The following is a 22800-nucleotide window of genomic DNA, read 5'->3' on the forward strand; positions in this document are numbered from 1 at the left end:
TGGCCATAATGACCATCATTATGTTTGGAGGAAAAAGGGGGATGCTTGCAAGCCGAAGAACACCATCCCAACCGTGAAGCACGGGGGTGGCAGCATCATGCTGTGGGGGTGCTTTGCTGCAGGAGGGACTGGTGTACTTCACAAAATAGATGGCATCATGAGGAAGGAAACTTATGTGGATATATTGAAGCAACATCTCAAGACATCAGTCAGGAAGTTAATGATTGGTCGCAAATGGGTCTTCCAAATGGACAATGACCCCAAGCATACTTACAAAGTTGTCGCAAAATGGCTGAAGGACAACAAAGTCAAGGTATTGGAGTGGCCATCACAAAGCCCTGACCTCAATCCTATAGAAAATGTGTGGGCAGAACTGAAAAAGCGTGTGCGAGCAAGGAGGCCTACAAACCTGACTCAGTTACAACAGCTCTGTCAGGAGGAATGGGCCAAAATTAACCCAATTTATTGTGGGAAGCTTGTGGAAGGCTACCCAAAACATTTGACCCAAGTTAAACAATTTAAAGGCATTGCTACCAAATACTAATTGAGTGTATGTAAACTTCTGACCCACTGGGAATGTGATGAAAGAAATAAAAGCTGAAATAAATCACTCTCTACTATTATTCTGACATTTCACATTCTTAATATAAAATGGTGATCCTAACTGACCTAAGACTTTTACTAGGATTAAATGTCAGGAATTGTAAAAAACTGAGTTTAAATGTATTTGGCTAAGGTGTATGTGAACTTCGAACTTCAACTCTATATATACAGTGGGGAGAACAAGTATTTGATACACTGCCGATTTTGCAGGTTTTCCTACTTACAAAGTCTGTAATTTTCTATCATAGGTACACTTCAACTGTGAGAGACGGAATCTAAAACAAAAATCCAGAAAATCACATTGTATGATTTTTAAGTAATTAATTTGCATTTTATTGCATGACATAAGTATTTGATACATCAGAAAAGCAGAACTTAATATTTGGTACAGAAACCTTTGTTTGCAATTACAGAGATCATACGTTTCCTGTAGGTCTTGACCAGGTTTGCACACACTGCAGCAGGGATTTTGGCCCACTCCTCCATACCTTCTCCAGATCCTTCAGGTTTCGGGGCTGTCGCTGGGCAATACGGACTTTCAGCTCCCTCCAAAGATTTCCTATTGGGTTCAGGTCTGGAGACTGGCTAGGCCACACCAGGACCTTGAGATGCTTCTTACGGAGCCACTCCTTAGTTGCCCTGGCTGTGTGTGTCGGGTCATTGTCATGCTGGAAGACCCAGTCACGACCCATCATCAATGCTCTTACTGAGGGAAGGAGGTTGTTGGCCAAGATCTCGCGATACATGGCCCCATCCATCCTCCCCTCAATACGGTGCAGTCGTCCTGTCCCCTTTGGAGAAAAGCATCCCCAAAGAATGATGTTTCCACCTCCATGCTTCACGGTTGGGATGGTGTTCTTGGGGTTGTACTCATCCTTCTTCTTCCTCCAAACACGGCGAGTGGAGTTTAGACCAAAAAGCTCTATTTTTGTCTCATCAGACCACATGATCTTCTCCCATTCCTCCTCTGGATCATCCAGATGGTCATTGGCAAACTTCAGACGGGCCTGGACATGCGCTGGCTTGAGCAGGGGGACCTTGCGTGCGCTGCAGAATTTTAATCCATGACGGCGTAGTGTGTTACTAATGGTTTTCTTTGAGACTGTGGTCCCAGCTCTCTTCAGGTCATTAACCAGGTCATGCCGTGTAGTTCTGGGCTGATCCCTCACCTTCCTCATGATCATTGATGCCCCACGAGGTCAGATCTTGCATGGAGCCCCAGACCGAGGTGATTGACCGTCATCTTGAACTTCTTCCATTTTCTAATAATTGCGCCAACAGTTATTGCCTTCTCACCAAGCTGCTTGCCTATTGTCCTGTAGCCCACCCCAGCCTTGTGCAGGTCTATAATCCCTGATGTCCTTACACAGCTCTCTGGTCTTGGCCATTGTGGAGAGGTTGGAGTCTGTTTGATTGAGTGTGTGGACAGGTGTCTTTTATACAGGTAACGAGTTCAAACAGGTGCAGTTAATACAGGTAATGAGTGGAGAACAGGAGGGCTTCTTAAAGAAAAACTAACAGGTCTGTGAGAGCCGGAATTCTTACTGGTTGGTAGCTGATCAAATACTTATGTCATGCAATAAAATGCAAATTAATTACTTAATTAAATAATACAATGTCATTTTCTGGATTTTTTTTTTAGATTCCGTCTCTCACAGTTGAAGTGTCCCTATGATAAAAATTACAGACCTCTACATGCTTTGTAAGTAGGAAAACCTGCAAAATCGGCAGTGTATCAAATACTTGTTCTCCCCACTGTATATACACTGCTCAAAAAAATAAAGGGAACACTAAAATAACACATCCTAGATCTGAATGAATGAAATAATGTTATTAAATACTTTTTTCTTTACATAGCTGAATGTGCTGACAACAAAAGCACACAAAAATTATCAATGGAAATCAAATTTATCAACCCATGGAGGTCTGGATTTGGAGTCACCCTCAAAATTAAAGTGGAAAACCACACTACAGGCTGATCCAACTTTGATGTAATTCCTTAAAACAAGTCAAAATGAGGCTCAGTAGTGTGTGTGGCCTCCACGTGCCTGTATGACCTCCCTACAACGCCTGGGCATGCTCCTGATGAGGTGGCGGATGGTCTCCTGAGGGATCTCCTCCCAGACCTGGACTAAAGCATCCGCCAACTCCTGGACAGTCTGTGGTGCAACGTGGCGTTGGTGGATGGAGCGAGACATGATGTCCCAGATGTGCTCAATTGGATTCAGGTCTGGGGAACGGGCGGGCCAGTCCATAGCATCAATGCCTTCCTCTTGCAGGAACTGCTGACACACTCCAGCCACATGAGGTCTAGCATTGTCTTGCATTAGGAGGAACCCAGGGCCAACCGCACCAGCATATGGTCTCATAAGGGATCTGAGGATCTCATCTCGGTACCTAATGGCAGTCAGGCTACCTCTGGCGAGCACTTGGAGGGCTGTGCGGCCCCCCAAAGAAATGCCACCCCACACCATGACTGACCCACCGCCAAACCGGTCATACTGGAGGATGTTGCAGGCAGCAGAACGTTCTCCACGGCGTCTCCAGACTCTGTCACGTATGTCACATGTGCTCAGTGTGAACCTGCTTTCATCTGTGAAGAGCACAGGGCGCCAGTGGCGAATTTGCCAATCTTGGTGTTCTCTGGCAAATGCCAAACGTCCTGCACGGTGTTGGGCTGTAAGCACAACCCCCACCTGTGGACGTCGGGCCCTCATACCACCCTCATGGAGTCTGTTTCTGACCGTTTGAGCAGACACATGCACATTTGTGGCCTGCTGGAGGTCATTTTGCAGGGCTCTGGCAGTGCTCCTCCTGCTCCTCCTTGCACAAAGGCGGAGGTAGCAGTCCTGCTGCTGGGTTGTTGCCCTCCTACGGCCTCCTCCACGTCTCCTGATGTACTGGCCTGTCTCCTGGTAGCGCCTCCATGCTCTGGACACTACGCTGACAGACACAGCAAACCTTCTTGCCAAAGCTCACATTGATTTGCCATCCTGGATGAGCTGCACTACCTGAGCCACTTGTGTGGGTTGTAGACTCCGTCTCATGCTACCACTAGAGTGAAAGCACCGCCAGCATTCAAAAGTGACCAAAACATCAGCCAGGAAGCATAGGAACTGAGAAGTGGTCTGTGGTCACCACCTGCAAAACCAGTCCTTTATTGGGGGGGTGTCTTGCTAATTGCCTATAATTTCCACCTGTTGTCTATTCCATTTGCACAACAGCATGTGAAATTTATTGTCAATCAGTGTTGCTTCCTAAGTGGACAGTTTGATTTCACAGAAGTGTGATTGACTTGGAGTTACATTGTGTTGTTTAAGTGTTCCCTTTATTTTTTTGAGCAGTGTATATATAACAACGCCTAATCTCTTTACATGTTTCATGATCCCTCATTTAAGTCAGTTAAGAACAAATTCTTATTTACAAGGACGGCCTACACCGGTCAAACCTGGACGACGCTGGGCTATTTGTGCGCCGCCCTATGGGACTCCCAATCACGGCCGGTTGTGATACAGCCTGGAATCGAACCAGGGGGTCTGTAGTGACGCCTCAAGCACTGAGATGCAGTGCCTTAGACCACTGCGCCACTCGGGAGCCCATACACCTGAAAGAGTTGGATGGCATCAGCAATATGGCACAGGAGGTTGAAATGTTACAGCAGGCTCAGCCAAACAGTCTCTCGGTACCTGGCTTTTAAATTCTGACTTGATTCCTCCAAGTAGTGCTCAGTTGTGAATCATTAACCTAATTGCAATGGCTTGATCGGCAGGTTTCATTTGAAAACATGCAACTGCAGTTGGCGAAGGGACACTCTTTTCACATCACTTCGATACAAGGTGATTTTCGTAGCAGGTTATGAGAGCATTTTTCGCTAACCCTAATCCTTTTCCCAACCTCAGTCTATTAACCAGTGCTGGAAAAAGTACCCAATTGTCATACTTGAGTAAAAGTGAAGATACCTTCATAGAAAATGACTCAAGTAAAAGTGAAAGTCACCCAGAAAAATACTACTTGAGTAAAAGTTTAGAAGTATTTGGTTTTAAATATACTTAAGTATCAAAAGTAAATGTAATTGCAAAAATGTACTTAAGTATCAAAAGTAAAAGTATAAATAATTTCAAATAGCTTATAATAAGATCAGACGGCACAATTTTCTTTTCTTTTTTTATTTGCGGACAGCCAGGGGCACACTACAACACGCAGAAATAATTGACAAACGAAGCATTTGTGTTTAGTGAGTCCTCCAGATCAGAGGCAGTAGGGATGACCAGGGATGTTTTTTCTCTTGATAAGTGAGTGAATTGGACCACTTTCATGTCCTGCTAAGCATTGAAAAGTACTTTTGGGTGTCAGGGAAAATGTATGGAGTAAAAAGTAGTCCAAAATATTAAATAGTAAAGTACAGATACCTAAAAAAATAACGACTTAAGTAGTACTTTAAAGTATTTTTATTTAAGTACTTTATACCACTGCTATTAACTTTTCTTAACCTGCTACTAAAAAGTAACTTCGGTATCGGAATGCCGTGAAAAGAGTGTTTCCCGTTGTGCGAACATGCATAAAGATCGCAGAATTCAGATACAGTGGGGAAAAAAAGTTTTTAGTCAGCCACCAATTGTGCAAGTTCTCCCACTTAAAAAGATGAGAGAGGCCTGTAATTTTCATCATAGGTACACGTCAACTATGACAGACAAAATGAGAAGAAAAAAATATCCAGAAAATCACATTGTAGGATTTTTTATGAATTTATTTGCAAATTATGGTGGAAAATAAGTATTTGGTCACCTACAAACAAGCAAGATTTCTGGCTCTCACAGACCTGTAACTTCTTCTTTATGAGGCTCCTCTGTCCTCCACTCGTTACCTGTATTAATGGCACCTGTTTGAACTTGTTATCAGTATAAAAGACACCTGTCCACAACCTCAAACAGTCACACTCCAAACTCCACTATGGCCAAGACCAAAGAGCTGTCAAAGGACATCAGAAACAAAATTGTAGACCTGCACCAGGCTGGGAAGACTGAATCTGCAATAGGTAAGCAGCTTGGTTTGAATAAATCAACTGTGGGAGCAATTATTAGGAAATGGAAGACATACAAGACCACTGATAATCTCCCTCGATCTGGGGCTCCACACAAGATCTCACCCCGTGGGGTCAAAATGATCACAAGAACAGTGAGCAAAAATCCCAGAACCACACGGGGGGACCTAGTGAATGACCTGCAGAGAGCTGGGACCAAAGTAACAAAGCCTACCATCAGTAACACACTACGCTGCCAGGGACTCAAATCCTGCAGTGCCAGACGTGTCCCCCTGCTTAAGCCAGTACATGTCCAGGCCCGTCTGAAGTTTGCTAGAGTGCATTTGGATGATCCAGAAGAGGATTGGGAGAATGTCATATGGTCAGATGAAACCAAAATATATATTTTTGGTAAAAACTCAACTTGTCGTGTTTGGAGGACAAAGAATGCTGAGTTGCATCCAAAGAACACCATACCTAAGAAGCATTTCAAGGTCCTCGAGTGGCCTAGCCAGTCTCCAGATCTCAACCCCATAGAAAATCTTTGGAGGGAGTTGAAAGTCTGTGTTGCCCAGCGACAGCCCCAAAACATCACTGCTCTAGAGGAGATCTGCATGGAGGAATGGGCCAAAATACCAGCAACAGTGTGTGAAAACCTTGTGAAGACTTACAGAAAACGTTTGACCTGTGTCATTGCCAACAAAGGGTATATAACAAAGTATTGAGAAACTTTTGTTATTGACCAAATACTTATTTTCCACCATAATTTGCAAATAAATTCACTAAAAATCCTACAATGTGATTTTCAGGAATTTTTTTCTCATTTTGTCTGTCATAGTTGACGTGTACCTATGATGAAAATTACAGGCCTCTCTCATCTTTTTAAGTGGGAGAACTTGCACAATTGGTGGCTAACTAAATACTTTTTTTCCCAACTGTATGACGTCATTGTTTTAGGACTATCCATCAAGTTTTTAAACTATGCCGCACTACACGGTTAAATGAGCAAATAAATCAGCACAATCTACTTTTGGGTTTTTTGAAATTGCTGGCGTCTTGAAGCAAAAATTGGGATCATGTATACTGTGCTAATGACCATTATAAAAATAGTAGAGTAGAGCAATCTACAATGCGGCAAACTTAGCAAAACGAGGAATTTGTGGAACGTGCATGGGGGCCGCCATCTTTATGCCCATCCGCTATTCTGATTGCTGAATTCAAAAAAGATTGTCAGTCCCATTAAGACCACAAGTTGGTGCAATGTCCTTAGAGGAGTGCAAATTGGCAACATTTGCTGTACATGTCACCATTCGAGGATCTATAAAGAGGTCACCAGTCGTGTACTAAAGTCCTCTTCTGTCTCTCATTGGCTCTGTGATTTACAGCAGTTTGTGATACAACATAATTTCTATGCACATAAATAATCGCACAAGCATGTAGGAGACAGCACAATGTTGGTGTAAACATTTTTGTGTGGACAAACTATTATATTACAAAAATATAATGTATTATTTTCATTTAGCAGACGCTCGTATCCAGAGCGAATTACAGGAGCAATTACGGTTAAGTGCCTTGCTCAAGGGCACAGATTTTTCACCTAGTGAGGTCAGGGATTTGAACCAGCAACCTTTTGGTTATTGGCCCAAAGCTCTTAACCGCTAGGCTACCTGTCGTCAAATGCGTTGTATGTCAGTTGTACATATGGGGCCATGATGTGAGGCTACATCACTACACATCTAATGGTATAACAAAAAATATGAGGTGCACATTGAAACCCCAGTTGTCTCTCCTTTCTCCCAAAGTGTGCACTTGGGTACTCCCACTTGCCCATGCCTCCTCCAACCCAATGCTTTTAGATTTGTGGGAAGTAGTAAACCTGTGTACACTTTAGGAGAAAGGAGATATTATGTGGACACACCCCCTGTACATACAGTGCCTATAGAAAGTCTACACCCCCTTGAATTTCGTCATATTTTATTGTATTAAAGTGGGATTCAAATGTATTTAATTGTAATTTTCTGTCAACGATCTGTACAAAATACTAATGTCAAAGAGGAAGAAAACTTCAAAAATTTTAAAAAGATTAATGAAAAATAAAACACAAATATACCTTGATTAGATAAGTATTCCCCACCTGAGTCAATACATGTTAGAAACAACTTTGGCAGAGATTACAGCTGTAACTCTTATTGGGTAAGTCTCATAAGAGCTTTGCACACCTGTATTATGCAACATTTGCCCATTATTCTTTACAAAATTATTTAAGCTCTGTCAAGGTGTTGGGGATCATGCCTAGACAGCAACTTTCAAGTCTCGCCATAGATTTTCAAACACATTTAAGTCAAAACTGTTACTTGGCCACTCAGGAACATTCACTGTCTTCTTGGTAAGCAACTCCAGTGTAGATTTGGCTTTGTGTTGTAGGTTATTGTCCTGCTGAAAAGTGAACTCCTCTCCCAGTCGCTGGTTTAAAGCAGACTGAAGCAGCTTTTCTTCTAGGATTTTGCCTGTGCTTAGCTCCATCCTGTTTCTTTTCATCCTGTAAAACTCCTGTCAAGCATACCCATAACATAATGCAGCCACCATCGTGCTTGAAAATAAGGAGGCAGAGTTATTCCATATAATTTATGTGATTTTTTAAACCAGATTTTACTTCTGAACTAATTTAGGCTTGCGTAAACAAAGGGGGTGAATACTTATGCAACAACTATATTTTAGTTATTAAATTGTTATTAATTAGTACAAAATCTGCAGAATTGTATTTTCACTTTGACAATGAGTATTTTGTGTAGATCAATGACAAAAAAATTACAATATCTATTTTAATCCAACTTTGTAACGCAACAAAATGTGAAAAAAAGTTCAATGGGGTGTAGACTTTCTACAGGCACTGTATGTATTCCAAATCCGGAGGCTTACCATAACCTAGATGGCAGCAGAGCTTCAGGTTTCCAAGCCTCCATGGCTAAGCCTCTTGTTCTCCATGTATCACTTCAAAAGATCCAATGCAGCAGTTTTTTCTCAATATCAAATCATTTCTGGGTAACAATTAAGTACCTTACTGTGATTGTTTTAAATTAAAATGGTTAAAAAAAATTAACACAATAGCTTCTTAGAAAAATGCAATTTCTCAAGCAATAATTTAGCTACGGCTGTCTGGGAGTGGTCTGAGGGGCCTAATTGGAGTGATGTCACCAGGCGGTCCAAAAACCCCAAAACCAGCCAAACAATCTGAAATTTCAGGCGGTCTTTTCAAACAGCTCGTTACACTAAAAGTGCATTATCATAATTTTCACAATTTCACAGTGTTATTCCAACATCAGTGTGTTTCACTGCACTGCCCCTGTATCACTTTACTGTGGGCTTCCTATTTACTCTCCCTGTACAATGTATATATTTATGTAGACTTGTTTGATTACATTTACCCTAATCTTTCGTGGACAGGCGTAGCCATAAAATACAGTAGTTTATGTGAGATCTTGGTTCTGGTTTGCAGAGATTATATTTACCCCAAGTAGCCCATTTCTAATGATATAACCATGTTATATGAGAATAACTTACAATAGTGAGAATTTTATGGTTTAGAAAAAACTTGGACATGGCTATGGTTAAATACAATTATTTATTAAACAATTGTTAATCAAAAATTAAATTGAATGTTAAAAAAACATTTTTAAAAATAACATATTGTACAAATGATGGCTCCTATTTCAACTCGTTTCGACATAAAAAAACTAGAAAGGCACTGTGCAGTGAAGTCTGCTGAGCAATATATCAAAACACAAAATAACTTTTTTACAGCATCTCTAGAATGTCACCATGAAATACATAGGATGTACATGTAGACAATGTTCTGATAATCTCTGGGGGTCAAGATAGAACAATACCTGCAGAACAGCAGGCCTTTTCTACTTCATTAAGACACTCCTAAAATCCTTACTTAACATCCATTACTCAATCCATTCTTGAGGTTTTGGTTCAAGTTTAGGTAAATCAACAGACCTGGGTCAAATTCATATTTCAAATACTTACACAAGTTTGAGTTGGGCTGGATTTAGCTTGGAGTTTAGGCTTTTGGATCTAATTCAATTGGTTCCATTGTACAGGAAAATCTAAATTAAACACTCCTAACGTATTTGACACGTGTTTGACCCAGGAGACAAATATACTCGAAGACAAATATACAGAAGCATGGTTTGACAACATGAGAAGTAACATACCTTTAACATACTGCCCAGTATGTGACAGGAGAAACATTAAAGAGCGAACACAGAAGCTTATATCTGGAAAAGAGTGTGAGAGGTGATCTGAACTGGGGATAGAAAGCCTTACAAAACACAGCAGCAAATGTTCAGGGGTGTATTTGTTAGTGCAAACCATTTAACGAAAATTAGTGTTTCTTATTGAACAAGTTCAGGTTAGTCCCTCCCCATTTCGTCCATTTGGTTCCTAGTGAATACACCCCTGGGATGGCAGGGTTAAAAAGGCAGCTTAGAACATACACCAGATGCCAATGACTTGAGATGCTTCTCTCCTAACAATTATTAAAAAAGGTCGAATGTAGCCGTTTTTATCTCAATCTCAAATAATTTCTGGGTAACAATGAAGTACCTTACTGTGATTTGTTTTAGAATTTTTTTTTCAAACATTTTCAAAAATAGCCTCTTAGGAGAGAGCCATTTCTCAAGCAACCTCGGACTGGAACAGATTCACCCAACACCAGGTGCCTCTGGCCACTCAGGGGGACCCTTGGGATTTATTTTAGATGTGCTCCTACAAACACAATGCATAAGTGTACACAAACTGAATCTCCCTTATTCCATGAATGCATCAACACTGGAAATTGACAGTAAAAACCTGCTCAAGGCTTATGTACCTCACCTTGTTACATTGTTACATAGGCAGAAGTAGCGCAGTCACCGTATAACACTGAAATGACCGTAATTCAAGAAATAAATACAAGCATTCCATAGATTTTCTGCGTAAAGGTTAGAGACGAGTTATTGTCATTGTTACATGTAGTTTATTTGATAATCTCTGGAGGGGAAAAGTGGTTTCGTGGGAGATATTCTTCAGTGAGCAAACCCGTGAATGACCTTGGAAGTAAGTTCGAGCAGGTCCCTGCGTCAACCAAGAACCATCCTAGATTTGGATCCTCTCATTATTTCTTTTTTGGCGTTCTACTGTGCAAATCCACAATTACTGCTGCTGCCATCTAGTGGCCACAATCACAATCGTACGAAGACTGTTCTGCAGGGGTGGCGCAAGACTCCTGAGACTACTGCTGAACTGAAGAGTACTCTTCAGACTTGTACTGCCTCTGGGAGTTACCAATCTCTTTGGCATTCCAGATTAATATCTGACATCTGATATGACATCTGTACAAGCATATAAGCGTCACCGTAAGAGGGTTTCAAAACTTTTAGAAGGAGATGAAGATTGTTCTAACTGTGGCTTTCATACCAGGCCCCTTCAACGGTAGAGTTTCCATCACAGAAACCCATGTTCATCAAGTCCTTTGGGTGTTACAGGATTCCATTTAGCTATAGGTTTACTGGTGTAGTAACCTGCAAAAGACCAGGAACATATTAGAATACACAAAGAAAACATATTTTCCACCCCTGTAATAGACTTATAATGAAAGTTTTTTAACATTGATTGATTTCCAAAAAAATCTATCACTTTGGTCATACTAAAAACACAAATGGTGACATGGGTATGACCACAAACAACTAGGGCTCCAAGTGTCTTCCAAGTCCCGTAGCAAATGATCTACAGACAGCTCCAGTTACCTGATTCAGGCCGGCTCTTGGGGGGCTCTGTAGGTTGGGCCTCTGGGATGGGGAGTCCCCCCTCTCCCAGGTCGCTGTCACCAGACGACACGTGTTGTTCCCCGCCTTTAGCGTCCGTCATCATGTACAGGGTGGGCCTCTGGTGGTATTTGGCCCGGTATGTTTCCGTCATACAATTGTCCACAGAGAAGTAGGTGGTGGGGAGGCCCATAGGTAGAACCATCTCCACTGTCACCGGGCAGTCTAAGTCGTCCATGTCGTCCCCTGGCATTGAGCTGGGAAACTTCTCCTCTCCGCTCTCACTGGCCGACAGATCATTCCGGTCCTGGTCCGACGAGCCTGACTTGGAGCTAGCGTCCGATGAGAGCTTGTGCTCGGCGGGCATCTCAATCCACCTGCGGAGGGTGGATTTGGAGAGGGAGGGGATCGGACCGTTTTTGGTCTCATTTCGGGGGCTTGTCCGAAAGGGCTCCTGGAGCTGGGGAACGCAGAAGCCCGATTGGTCTGTCAATCGGTGGACGTAGCTCTTGGGAGGGAGAAGCGGGGCCAGGATGTGGTAGTGGGGCTGGGGGGAGGGGTCTCTGGGGACCAGGGGTGCTGTCTCTTCCTGTTCGGAGAAGGGGCCGGCGAGGTCGTCATGGCTGTTCCACTCTGAGCTGCTGGTCTTGGGCAGGTATGGGGGAATGGGGCTGACCCGGCTGAGGCTGCCATCGAGGTTATCCTCCTGCTCGTCATCCAGACCTTCACTCCTCTCCAGAATTCCATGCGTATATCGGAAGGCTCTTCTTCTGTCGCAGGGAGAATAGGACATACAGTGGGGAAAAAAAGTATTTAGTCAGCCACCAATTGTGCAAGTTCTCCCACTTAAAAAGATGAGAGAGGCCTGTAATTTTCATCATAGGTACACGTCAACTATGACAGACAAATTGAGAAAAAAAAATCCAGAAAATCACATTGTAGGATTTTTAATGAATTTATTTGCAAATTATGGTGGAAAATAAGTATTTGGTCACCTACAAACAAGCAAGATTTCTGGCTCTCACAGACCTGTAACTTCTTCTTTAAGAGGCTCCTCTGTCCTCCACTCGTTACCTGTATTAATGGCACCTGTTTGAACTTGTTATCAGTATAAAAGACACCTGTCCACAACCTCAAACAGTCACACTCCAAACTCCACTATGGCCAAGACCAAAGAGCTGTCAAAGGACACCAGAAACAAAATTGTAGACCTGCACCAGGCTGGGAAGACTGAATCTGCAATAGGTAAGCAGCTTGGTTTGAAGAAATCAACTGTGGGAGCAATTATTAGGAAATGGAAGACATACAAGATCACTGATAATCTCCCTCGATCTGGGGCTCCACGCAAGATCTCACCCCGTGGGGTCAAAATGATCACAAGAACGGTGAGCAAAAATCCCAGAACCACACGGGGGGACCTAGTGAATGACCTGCAGAGAGCTGGGACCAAAGTAACAAAGCCTACCATCAGTAACACACTACGCCGCCAGGGACTCAAATCCTGCAGTGCAAGACGTGTCCCCCTGCTTAAGCCAGTACATGTCCAGGCCCGTCTGAAGTTTGCTAGAGTGCATTTGGATGATCCAGAAGAGGATTGGGAGAATGTCATATGGTTAGATGAAACCAAAATAGAACTTTTTGGTAAAAACTAAATTCGTTGTGTTTGGAGGACAAAGAATGCTGAGTTGCATCCAAAGAACACCATACCTACTGTGAAGCATGGGGGTGGAAACATCATTCTTTGGGGCTGTTTTTCTGCAAAGGGACCAGGACGACTGATCCGTGTAAAGGAAAGAATGAATGGGGCCATGTATCGTGAGATTTTGAGTGAAAACCTCCTTCCATCAGCAAGGGCATTGAAGATGAAACGTGGCTGGGTCTTTCAGCATGACAATGATCCCAAACACACCGCCCGGGCAACGAAGGAGTGGCTTCATAGGAAGCATTTCAAGGTCCTGGAGTGGCCTAGCCAGTCTCCAGATCTCAACCCCATAGAAAATCTTTGGAGGGAGTTGAAAGTCTGTGTTGCCCAGCGACAGCCCCAAAACATCACTGCTCTAGAGGAGATCTGCATGGAGGAATGGGCCAAAATACCAGCAACAGTGTGTGAAAACCTTGTGAAGACTTACAGAAAACGTTTGACCTGTGTCATTGCCAACAAAGGGTATATAACAAAGTATTGAGAAACTTTTCTTATTGACCAAATACTTATTTTCCACCATAATTTGCAAATAAATTCATTAAAAATCCTACAATGTGATTTTCTGGATTTTTTTCCCTCATTTTGTCTGTCATAGTTGACGTGTACCTATGATGAAAATTACAGGCCTCTCTCATCTTTTTAAGTGGGAGAACTTGCACAATTGGTGGCTGACTAAATACTTTTTTCCCCCACTGTACATCAATATATTTTCAAACTTGAAAGAAAACAGTCTATCCAGAATAAGATTGAATACTTTATCACGAGCATCAATACTGGCACATCAAAATGGGTCAATAGCAGAGGCTAATCTGGGAAGTCTTTACTCATATCCAGTTGACAGATTACTTTTCAGTTATAGTAAAGAATCAAAGAAACAACCCTTTCACTCTACTGAAAGTAGTACAATGACCATGCTTTACCTTTGTGAACTTGGACTCAATTTGAGGAGATGTGCATCTTGCAGGTCTGGAAACGTTGCTGGGTGTTCACCTGGAAGAATAGATTAAGTTCATTAGATTTGGTAAATTGCTAATTTGTTAAAGCATTTGACATACCCTGCATAAGGTATGAATTTATTGCTATTATAAGAGTGATTATAGTTGGCATGTTCCTCCATATCTAATAAAACATACAAAACACAAACAAAAACGCTTAACCCAAAACAATTAGAAACAAGACTGCCCTATTCTGAATCAAGTACCAAAAATGACTTCTCAACCCTTACCCTCACTGACACACACAAATAAAATATTGATGTGCCTCAACTCTGCTCCCATGTTCGAACAGGGTCACAGCATTTTCCTGCCCGTCTCTAGCTCAGACATGTTATCTAACTGGGGTCATGTTAAGGGCCTAGCCAGGCGCTGGGGGAAGAGGTATCAAAGTAGGACGGCAGTCTACCACTGTCTGATCCGGCATGAGTGAGGTGGAGGCCCCTCAAAGGGAGCTGGAGCTGAATTCCCAAGCTGATACCCATTTGCTAGCCTGAAGGCTAACGATGCAAATCCTTGCTAACGCAAGGTGAGAACTTCAACCTAGTGAGGAGAGGGTCTTACCCTGAAACGTGGGGGTGTGACAGGCAGGGGGTGCCCAGCGTCTGAACTTTCTGCGCCTTGCAGAGTTAGGCCCCAGTGGCAGAGAGCTATGTCAACTAACCAAGTAACAAGCAGTTTAAACGAGGAACCATCAGTGGGACAGTTGCAGAGAAGGGCATGACCACAATGAAAATAAACTAGGGCAAGAAAGTCAGGCCATGTCACATTTATCTTTCATTTCATTTCAAGGAGAAGTGTCAAGATGACCTCTAAGGCCCTTAGGCTCTCACAGGAAGTGTGGCTAAAAGATGGTTGAAAAATGTTAACTGAACATAAATATAAACGCAACACGCAACAATTTCAAATATTTTACTGAGTTACAGTTCATAAGGAAATCAGTCAATTGAAATAAATGAATTAGGCCCTAATCTATGGATTTGACATGACTGGGAATGCAGATATGCATCTGATGGTCACAGATACCTTTTAAAACAAAGTATGGGCGTGGATCAATAAACCAGTCAGTGTCTGGTATGACCACCATTTGCCTCATGCAGCGCGACACATCTCCTTCGCATAGAGTTGATCAGGCTGTTGATTGTGGCCTGTGGAATGTTGTCCTACTCCTCTTCAATGGCTGTGTGAAGTTGCTGGATATTGGCGGGAACTGGAACACACTGTTGTTACAAGGCACAACAATGGGCCTCAGGATCTCGTCACGGTATCTCTGTGCATTCAAATTGCCAGCGATAAAATGCTATTGTCCGTAGCTTATGTCTGCCCATACCATAACCCCCACCGCCACCATGGGGCACTCTGTTAACAACGTTGACTTTAGCAAACCGCTCGCCCACAAGACGCCATACACGCGGTCTGCCATCTGCCCGGTACAGTTGAAACCAGGATTCATCTGTAAAGAGCACACTTCTCCAGCGTGCCAGGGGCCATCGAAGGTGAGCTTTTGCCCACTGAAGTCGGTTACGACGCCAAACTAAAGTCCAGTCAAAACCCTTGTGAGGACGACGAGCATGCAGATGAGCTTCCCTGAGACGGTTTCTGACAGTTTGGGCAGAAATTCTTCGGTTGTGCAAACTCACAGTTTCATCAGCTGTGAGGCTAGCTGGTCTCAGACGATCCCGCAGGTGAAGAAGCCTGATATGGAGGTCCTGGGCTGGCGTGGTTACACATGGTCTGTGGTTGTGAGGCCAGTTGGACGTACTGCCAAATTCTCTAAAACGACATTGGAGGTGGCTTATGGTAGAGAGAATAACATTAAATTATCTGGCAACAGCTCTGGTAGACATTCCTGCAGTCAGCATGCCAATTGCACGCTCCCTCAAAACTTGAGACATCTGTGGCATTGTGTTGTGTGACAAAACTTCACATTTTAGAGTGGCCTTTTATTGTCCCCAGCGCAAGCTGCATCTGTGTAATGATCATGCTGTTTAATCAGCTTCTTGATATGCCACACCTGTCAGGTGGATGGATTATCTTGGCAAAGCAGAAATGCTCACTAACAGGGATGTAAACAAATTTGTGCACAACATTTGAGAGAAATAAGCTTTTTGTGCGTATGGAAAATGTCTGGGATCTTTTATTTCAGCTCATGAAACATGGGACCAACACTTTACATGTTGTGTTTATATTTTTGTTCAGTGTATAAGCACACTGACAGGGTGGGTGTGTTTGCAGCACTGTGTCAGACTTAGAACATCTGACTGGGTTGGAGACGTGAATGAGTGGCTTAGGATGTCTGTGACACGTCAGCACACTCAGCTTCTCCCTTTCCTTTTTTTGCACTCTCCGCGGGAGCATTACGGTCTAAATCCCTTCTGCTGGCATGCAATTATTACGCTGGGATCGGACTCCAGAGTCCAGGCTCTGTTTTCAGATTTTTTTCCCCCTCCCTCCCCTACCCTCCCCACGCTGCGTGTTTTTAAGCCGCTAAATCCGTGTGCCGATTCTCAATTTGATGCGGTTGATTTGTAATGTTGACAAGCAACCCTAACAATATGAATATGAAAAACAAAGCGGGGATGCAGTTTACAGCCCTCCACTACATTGCTCCTTACTGTAGCAAATCCTTTCTCTTCTTTACGGTCATGTGGGCTGTTGCCAAGAGAAAACCTGAGGGACTGGGGAGAGTAGCTGTTGTATAACAAAGAGCAAGGCTTACAGAGATGCCTCTTGTCGCACTTTAAATCACAAAATGTTTCAGACATCGGCAATCAGATTAATATCTAATCAATGGCTGAATAATCTCTTAAGTGATTAACGGCAGAGTCGGGGTCACTAATAGCATTGTGGTGCCCTTTTCACTTAGTGTTACAAATATAACCATTAGAGACCCACAAAGTCATTGAGGTAGTGTGTTTTAATAAGGTAATGTGGTTTTGGTTAATCTCCTAGAAGTTAGGGGCACAGCAAATTCAAAAGTATAGTTCAGAAACTGTGTGGCTAACAAAACTGCTAATATATAAAAATAAAAACAATATTTCAACATAACGAGAAAGCATACTTGAATATATATGCTTTCTTGTTAAACACTGTAAAAATACATTTGTTTACTGGATAAATCCAAATGAGCACATACACTTTGAAACCCAGTTACTGTCTTTGATTGACTATGGCCTCTGGTGTTTGTGTGTACGTCATACAGTATTTAGTGTTCCAGCGGTGATGGTTATGAAGATACTGTTTCTGTGGACCTAAATCCCTGATCCCATTTCAGTGAATGGGACTACACTGAGCAGCCGAAAGGACACCTTCTCATGTGCCGAAAGCAAATCAAATCATCATCTTACTAATCACAGTAGTGATGTAATTTTGTTTCAAAAGCATACCATCTTAGCTCAGCATCTTTATGGGAGCTTCAGGTTATTTTGCAAATATCACACGTGTCGTCACGAACTCCAACCTAACCCAGTTTTTTTTAAATGACAATACCAGAATGTGTTGACAGCTCTTTGAACATCTTAAATAGCTGTGTTGACGCAACGAAATGAGGCAACTTAAGACGTTTCAATTTTAAGATTGCAGAGTCAAGATTTGTAGAGCTCAGGGTTTTCTGCTGATCTGCAGTCCTTCAAATTCCTCAACATCAATCATACTTGCATTCACATTGCAATTCAGTTTCTTCTGTGAATCAATTATGGGAGGAGAAAAAGCTAACCATGGCAAAAATGTAGAGCTTTCGATAAATCTAAATTTGATCTGATCAACGTACACTCATTTGAAAACAAAATGGACGACCTAAGATCAAGAATATCTTACCAACGGGACATTAAAAACTGTAATATCTTATGTTTCACCGAGTCGTGGCTGAACGACGACATGGATAACATACAGCTGGCGGGATATATGCTACATTGGCAGGATAGAACGGCTGACTCCGGTAAGACAAGGGGTGGCGGTCTGTGTATATTTGTAAACAACAGCTGGTGCATCAAATCTAATACTAAGGAAGTCTCAAGGTTTTGCTCGCTTGAGGTATAGTATCTCATGATAAGCTGTAGACCACACTATTTACCAAGAGAGTTTTTGTCTATATTTTTTGTAGATGTCTATTTACCACCACAAACCGATGCTGGCACTAAGATTGCACTGAATGAGCTGTATAAGGCCATAAGCAAACAGGAAAATGCTCATCCAGATGCAGCGCTCCTAGTGGCCGGGGACTTTAATGCAGGGAAACTTACATCCGTTCTACCTAATTTCTACCAGCATGTTTAAAATATTCAACCAGAGGAAAAAAAACTCTAGACCACCTTTACTCCACACACAGAGACGCATACAAAGCTCTCCCTCGCCCTCCATTTGGCAAATCTGACTATAATTATATCCTCCTGATTCCTGCTTATAAGCAAAAACTAAAGCAGGAAGCACCAGTGACTCGGTTATAAGGAAGTGGTCAGATGACGCAGATGCTAAACTACATGACTGTTTTGCTAGCACAGACTGGAATATGTTCCGGGATTCTTCCGATGGCATTGAGGAGTACACCACATCAGTCACTGGCTTCATCAATAAGTGTATCGATGACGTCGTCCCCACAGTGACTGTACGTACATACCCCAACCAGAAGCCATGGATTACAGGCAACATCCGCACTGAGCTAAAGGGTAGAGCTGCCGCTTTCAAGGAGCGGGACTCTAACCTAGACGCTTATAAGAAATCCCACTATGCCCTCCAACGAACCATCAAACAGGCAAAGAGTCAATACAGGACTAAGATTGAATCGTACTACACCGGCTCCGACGCTCGTCGGATGTGGCAGGGCCTGTAAACTATTACAGACTACAAAGGGAAGCACAGCCGCGAGCTGCCCAGTGACACGAGCCTACCAGTCTAGCTAAATCACTTCTATGCTCGCTTCGAGGTAAGCAACACTGAAGCATGCATGAGAGCATCAGCTGTTACAGATGACTATGTGATCACGCTCTCCGTTGCTGATGTGAGTAAATATTTTAAGCAGGTCAACATTCACAAAGCCGCAAGGCCAGACGGGTTACCAGGACATGTACTCCGAGCATGCGCTGACCAACTAGCAAGTGTCTTCACTGACATTTTCAACATGTCCCTGACTGAGTCTGTAATACCAACATGTTTCAAGCAGACCACCATAGTCCCTGTGCCCAAGAAAACGAAGATAACCTGCCTAAATGACTACTGACCCGTAGCACTCACGTCTGTAGCCATGAAGTGCTTTGAAAGGCTGGTCATGGCTTACATCAACACCATTATCCCAGAAACCCTAGACCCACTCCAATTTGCATACCGCCCCAACAGATCCACAATTGATGCAATCTCTATTGCACTCCACACCGCCCTTTCCCACCTGGACAATTGGAACACCTACGTGAGAATGCTATTCATTGACTACAGCTCAGCGTTCAACACCATGGTGCCCTCAAAGCTCATCACTAAACTAAGGACCCTGGGACTAAACACCGCCCTCTGAAACTGGATCCTGGACTTCCTGACGGGCCGCCCCCAGGTGGTAAGGGTAGGTAACAACATATCTGCCACGCTGATCCTCAACACGGGGGCCCCTCAGGGGTGCGTGCTCAGTCCCCTCCTGTACTCCCTGTTCACCCATGACTGCATGGTCAGGCACGACTCCAACACCTTCATTAAGTTTGCCGACAACACAACAGTGGTAGGCCTGATCACCGACAATGATAAGACAGCCTATATGGAGGTCATAGACCTGGCCGTGTGGTGCCAGGACAACAACCTCTCCCTCAACGTGATCAAGACAAAGGAGATGATTGTGGAACAGGTTGAGAGCTTCAAGTTCCTTGGTGTCCACATCACCAACAAACGATCATGGTCCAAACACACCACGACAGTCGTGAAGAGGGCACGACAAAACCTATTCCCCCTCAGGAGACTGAAAAGATTTGGCATGGGTCCTCAGATCCTCAAAAAGTTATACAGCTACACCATCGAAAGCATCCTGACTGGTTGCATCACCGCCTGGTATGGCAACTGTTTGGCCTCCGACCGCAAGGCACTACAGAGGGTAGTGCGTATGGCCCAGTACATCACTGGGGCCAAGCGTCCTGCCATCCAGGACCTCTATACCAGGCGTGTCATAGGAAGGCCATGAAAATTGTCAAAGACTCCAGCCAACCTAGTCATAGACTATTCTCTCTGCTACCGCACGGCAAGCGGTACCGGAACGCCAAGTCTAGGTCCAAAAGGCTTCTTAACAGCTTCTACCCCAAAGCCATAAGACTCCTGAACAGCTAATCATGGCTACCCGGACTATTTGCTCAGTTGTTATTGTTATTTTAAAAAACAAGGACATTTCTAAGTGACCCCAAACTTTTGAACAGTAGTGTACATATTACTCAATTACCTCGACTAAGCGGTGCCCCCGCACCGAATTAATATGCAAAAGAGGCCTATTAAGCCCTTGAGAAAGTGGACATGGCTTTGGTTGTGCTTGGTTATCCATTGGGAGTCAAAGGCACTATTTCCATCTCAACAGGTAGAAGCAGCAGAGCCAAGGAGTGCTCTCACACACACACACACAGACACACACAAAAGCATGCACCAAGTCTTAGACACACACTAATACACACCACAACAAAGGCTTGAGCACAACGACGTTCACTTGTTTGCTCAAAAACCTTCCGTCTTTCACAGACAAATGAACACTCACATACAGTGGGGGGAAAAAGTATTTAGTCAGCCACCAATTGTGCAAGTTCTCCCACTTAAAAAGATGAGAGAGGCCTGTAATTTTCATCATAGGCACACGTCAACTATGACAGACAAATTGAGAGAAAAAAATCCAGAAAATCACATTGTAGGATTTTTAATGAATTTATTTGCAAATTTTGGTGGGAAATAAGTATTTGGTCACCTACAAACAAGCAAGATTTCTGGCTCTCACAGACCTGTAACTTCTTCTTTAAGAGGCTCCTCTGTCCTCCAATTGTTACCTGTATTAATGGCACCTGTTTGAACTTGTTATCAGTATAAAAGACACCTGTCCACAACCTCAAACAGTCACACTCCAAACTCCACTATGGCCAAGACCAAAGAGCTGTCAAAGGACACCAGAAACAAAATTGTAGACCTGCACCAGGCTGGGAAGACTGAATCTGCAATAGGTAAGCAGCTTGGTTTGAAGAAATCAACTGTGGGAGCAATTATTAGGAAATGGAAGACATACAAGACCACTGATAATCTCCCTCGATCTGGGGCTCCACGCAAGATCTCACCCCGTGGGGTCAAAATGATCACAAGAACGGTGAGCAAAAATCCCAGAACCACACGGGGGGACCTAGTGAATGACCTGCAGAGAGCTGGGACCAAAGTAACAAAGCCTACCATCAGTAACACACTACGCCGCCAGGGACTCAAATCCTGCAGTGCCAGACGCGTCCCCCTGCTTAAGCCAGTACATGTCCAGGCCCGTCTGAAGTTTGCTAGAGTGCATTTGGATGATCCAGAAGAGGATTGGGAGAATGTCATATGGTCAGATGAAACCAAAATAGAACTTTTTTGGTAAAAACTCAACTCGTCGTGTTTTGAGGACAAAGAATGCTGAGTTGCATTCAAAGAACACCATACCTACTGTGAAGCATGGGGGTGGAAACATCATGCTTTGGGGCTGTTTTTCTGCAAAGGGACCAGGACGACTGATCCGTGTAAAGGAAAGAATGAATGGGGCCATGTATCATGAGATTTTGAGTGAAAACCTCCTTCCATCAGCAAGGGCATTGAAGATGAAACGTGGCTGGGTCTTTCAGCATGACAATGATCCCAAACACACCGCCCGGGTAACGAAGGAGTGGCTTCGTGAGAAGCATTTCAAGGTCCTGGAGTGGCCTAGCCAGTCTCCAGATCTCAACCCTATAGAAAATCTTTGGAGGGAGTTGAAAGTCTGTGTTGCCCAGCGACAGCCCCAAAACATCACTGCTCTAGAGGAGATCTGCATGGAGGAATGGGCCAAAATACCAGCAACAGTGTGTGAAAACCTTGTGAAGACTTACAGAAAACATTTGACCTGTGTCATTGCCAACAAAGGGTATATAACAAAGTATTGAGAAACTTTTGTTATTGACCAAATACTTATTTTCCACAATAATTTGCAAATAAATTCATTAAAAATCCTACAATGTGATTTTCTGGATTTTTCTTTCTCATTTTGTCTGTCATAGTTGACGTGTACCTATGATGAAAATTACAGGCCTCTCTCATCTTTTTAAGTGGGAGAACTTGCACAATTGGTGGCTGACTAAATACTTTTTTCCCCACTGTAGCAATAAGTTGTCAGCCTTGATGAATAGAGACAGTTTGTGTCTTGGTGACTGAGGTTGGTGCGTTAAAAGGAGGGGTTATTTGCCACTGCAAAAATGTGGCTTTCATTGTTAATGAGACAGGTCCATATTTGGAGGAAGAATAAGGGGGCATATTCAGTTAGCATTAGGGATGTTGTGCTAACACGATAGCAAAACAACAATTAGCATTGCAGACGAGCGTCTGGGAAACCGCAGGAGCCAATCGGAGTAAATCAAGTGAGGGCATGATTTACTGCTTGGATATGGCCGTTTGAAGCGGCTGGACTTCCTCCCCCCACCCCTCCCCCCAACTCCCAACGGCCGTGACCTTTCA

General features: G+C 43.4%; 1 protein-coding gene across 2 annotated transcripts in view; it reads right to left on the bottom strand.

Annotated features, from left to right (window-relative positions):
* Positions 1 to 9233: 9233 nt before the first annotated feature.
* Positions 9234 to 22800, bottom strand: part of LOC311132987 (inactive ubiquitin carboxyl-terminal hydrolase 53-like) — a 69356-nt gene continuing 55789 nt past the window's right edge. Inside the window, exons 15-17 of one of the 2 annotated variants that reach the window (XM_084166397.1) lie at positions 14056 to 14125; positions 11416 to 12200; positions 9234 to 11190 (exon numbers count right to left, since the gene is read on the bottom strand). In XM_084166397.1, coding sequence (XP_084022523.1) covers positions 11114 to 11190; positions 11416 to 12200; positions 14056 to 14125 — 932 coding nt within the window. In that variant the 3' untranslated portion in view covers positions 9234 to 11113. Of the gene's footprint in view, positions 11191 to 11415; positions 12204 to 14055; positions 14126 to 22800 lie in introns of both variants that reach the window. The other variant, XM_084166396.1, reaches the window with a different exon arrangement.

The sequence above is a fragment of the Coregonus lavaretus genome, assembly GCF_964263955.1.
Source record: "Coregonus lavaretus genome assembly, chromosome: 7".
Lineage (NCBI taxonomy): Eukaryota > Metazoa > Chordata > Actinopteri > Salmoniformes > Salmonidae > Coregonus > Coregonus lavaretus.